Here is a 3,305-nt window from a genome sequence, read left to right as displayed (position 1 = left end):
CAACAAATAGTGACACTTCTCCCCTAATGAGGGCCAAGTAGACAGCAAATACATAACCAGAGCAAACGCTGATACACAGAACCGGAATATCGCAAGACATGTTGTAAGCCTGATGGTATCATATGGTATGTGAGCTCTAGATGTCATGACAGTATTAAACTGTCAATCACAGATGACATTACCAAACGGAAAGGTCCATCCCGTAAGCTTCATGCACGAAGTCACAGGAGATTCAGTGGATGACGTATGCATACTGAGAGTAGTTGATGACGTATACACACTGAGATCAGATGATGATGTAAGTTGATGACGTATACACACAGACACAGCCACAGAGGCTGCAGCTGAAGGGCTGGGGGTCTCAGGACCACTCCGATATTCGTGGCAGTGAATGTCGACAATCGCTATCATATACATACGAAGTAGCTAAGCCCCCCTTTAACTACTGAAATCATATACATACTAGCTAAACCAGCTTATAACTACTGTAATTGTACACATTCTAACTAGCTGAACTAACTCATAACTTCTACAGTCATCACATACATACTAGCTAAACCAACTCATAACTTCTACTGTCATTGTTTACATACTAACTAGCTAGACTAACTCATATCTTGTACTGTCATCATATACATGCTAACTAGCTGAACTAACCCATATCTTGTACTGTCATCATATACATACTAACTAGCTGAACTAACTCATAACTTGTACTGTCATCATATACATACTAGCCAAACCAACTCATCACTACTGTCATTGTATACATAGAAACTAGCTAAACTAACTCATATCTTGCACTGTCATCATATACATACTAACTAGCTGAACTAACTCATAACTTGTACTGTCATCATATACATACTAGCTAAACCAACTCATCACTACTGACACTGTATACATACAAACTAGCTGAACTAACTCATAACTTCTACTGTCATCATATACATGCTAGCTAAACCAACTCATAACTACTGTCACTATATATACATACAAACTAGCTGGACTAACTCATAACTTCTACTGTGAGATCGGAACCCAAGCGCTAGTTAACTACACAGTCTTTGGAATAGAAAGTGTCGTTGAATTGCAACTCCCCTACTGTGCCAAGCCAACGTTACATTGAGCACACGCACAAAACCTATACCGCATACAGTAGTTCATCTTCAAACAAAGAACAACCGCACAACTGCACACACACACAAACAAACAAATAAACACACACACACACACATACACACAGACACAGACAAACACACACACACACACGCGCGCATGACGCACTCGGAGGCGCGCCAATGGCATGGCAACACACACACCTTGTCGTCGTCAAAGTAGTACTCGCGTGAACCTAGGCCCAAACTGCCCTCCCCACCCCACAGGATGGTCGAGTGACTGTCCTTCATGTCACTCTCTGGTCCAAAGCCAAAAAACACACCCAGGCCAAGACTGGGCAAACGCGCATGTGAGGATCACGAGAGGTGTGTGGGAGGAAAGGGTGTGAATAGACTATATCAATAAAGAACATACCCAGGCCAAGACTGGGCAAACGCGCATGTTTGGGCCCAGAGAGGTGTGTGCGAGGAAGGAGTGTGGGAAAGCTATATCTATGTGAGGCTGGGAATAAATGGGATGGAGTACAATCCCTCTGGGTAGTCTTATGAGTGTCCCGTCAGGGATAGCCAAAGGATGACTATGGTTTATGAAGTATACGGCCAATGGATTACTATGAAGTATACGGGCCATGACTTGCAAATTATAGCAACTAAGACTAAAACTACAACTACAACAACAACAACAACAACCACTACTACTACCACTACCACTACTGATCTACACATAATCGAAAACAGATACAATCTGCAATATATGCTGGATGGAATATTAGCGATGGATCCTCCTGTCCTACAAGTGCACAACTTCACATACTAACAACAAACACTGACACATATGTCAATACCTAATCCTCATACCAAGCAGATCCTCACATACCGATGAATTCTGGCGACCAGAGCCATGAACTCTTTCTTGTTCGTTGCCTGATCAATATCTTCAAACACAGGCTTCAGCGGAGAGTACCCAAACTCTTCAATACGCTCCAGGTTCATCGCCGCTCGCCAAAAAATCCCGATCTGTGTAAACACAAAGTAATTAAAGTGCAAGCGGTAAGCACATGTGTGAGTTGGGGATATATATAGATATATATATATATATACACTATATATATACATATACATATACACTAAATACATACACACATACACATATATATATATATTATATATAATATATATATATTTATATATGTATTTATAAAAATAGATATGCAAATATAAATATAAATACAATATATATATACATACATACATATATATATACACCACACGCACACAAACACACACACACACATATATATATGTAATATGCATTATAATGCGTGTAGATATAGCTACTGAGAGATTTACATACAAAATACCGAAATACGACGGGTTGCATCGCTATCATATATGTGTAGATGCCAAACAGCCGCCAGTGGAAGAGTAGCACCGGCAACGGATTAACAAGCGCAGGAGGCGTTCGTGCACTCAGTTACGAAACCAAAACTCATTCAAGCAACAAAAGCGCAAAGCTAGACACCCCCCAATTAGACTATAATAATGCCGTTATTTTCCATCCAATGACCCCCCAATCAAGCTATACTCTCCAAAAAGCATAGAGGAACATCTGTGGTGCATCGCAGTAGACCCCTATCAATAGCTACCAGACACATAACAACTGAACTATTGCATATACGTACGCACACGCAGCGAGCATACGACTAGATGCAACAACCTGAAGGAGAGACTATCTCGGGTTACAAATCGTCGGGGGGATATCCATAACATACAGCATTCAGTCACACACCTTTTGCTCGTTTGCGTCGGAGCTTTCAGAGTTGGCGATATCCTCTACGAGTTTGTGGACATTGTGTAGCGTGTCATCACGCATCTTCTTCATCATTCCCCTGTAGACATGACGCCATCCCATGCATCCCATGAAACAGTGAGCAAATTAGGATCAGACTTATTACAAACCATTGCCACGTATGACTAGAACTCTATGTGCTTACTTTCAACTACATACACCATAGGATCAACCACAATGTGTTTAAATAAGTATGAAAACAGGCGTATATATATATATATATAAACAAATATATATATATATATATATATATATAACAAATAATATATATATATATATATATATATAAACTAAATAATATATATATATATTATATATATATATAGATATATATTATT

At 39.5% G+C, this 3,305-nt stretch overlaps 1 protein-coding gene across 1 annotated transcript; it reads right to left on the bottom strand.

The window, feature by feature from the left end:
- Positions 1-959: 959 nt before the first annotated feature.
- SARC_13659 (hypothetical protein) lies at positions 960-3,007 on the bottom strand (the record flags this gene model as incomplete). The annotated part of the gene is made up of 4 exons (XM_014292211.1): positions 960-1,101; positions 1,323-1,452; positions 1,996-2,135; positions 2,908-3,007. Coding segments are annotated over 4 exons (415 nt in total), but the record flags the coding sequence as incomplete, so codon positions are not given.
- Positions 3,008-3,305: the final 298 nt, after the last annotated feature.

This window comes from Sphaeroforma arctica (assembly GCF_001186125.1).
Source record: "Sphaeroforma arctica JP610 unplaced genomic scaffold supercont1.3560, whole genome shotgun sequence".
NCBI classification, from domain to species: Eukaryota; class Ichthyosporea; order Ichthyophonida; genus Sphaeroforma; species Sphaeroforma arctica.
The sequence above is the reverse complement of the archived record's forward strand: the minus strand, read 5'-3'. Positions and strand labels throughout refer to the sequence as shown.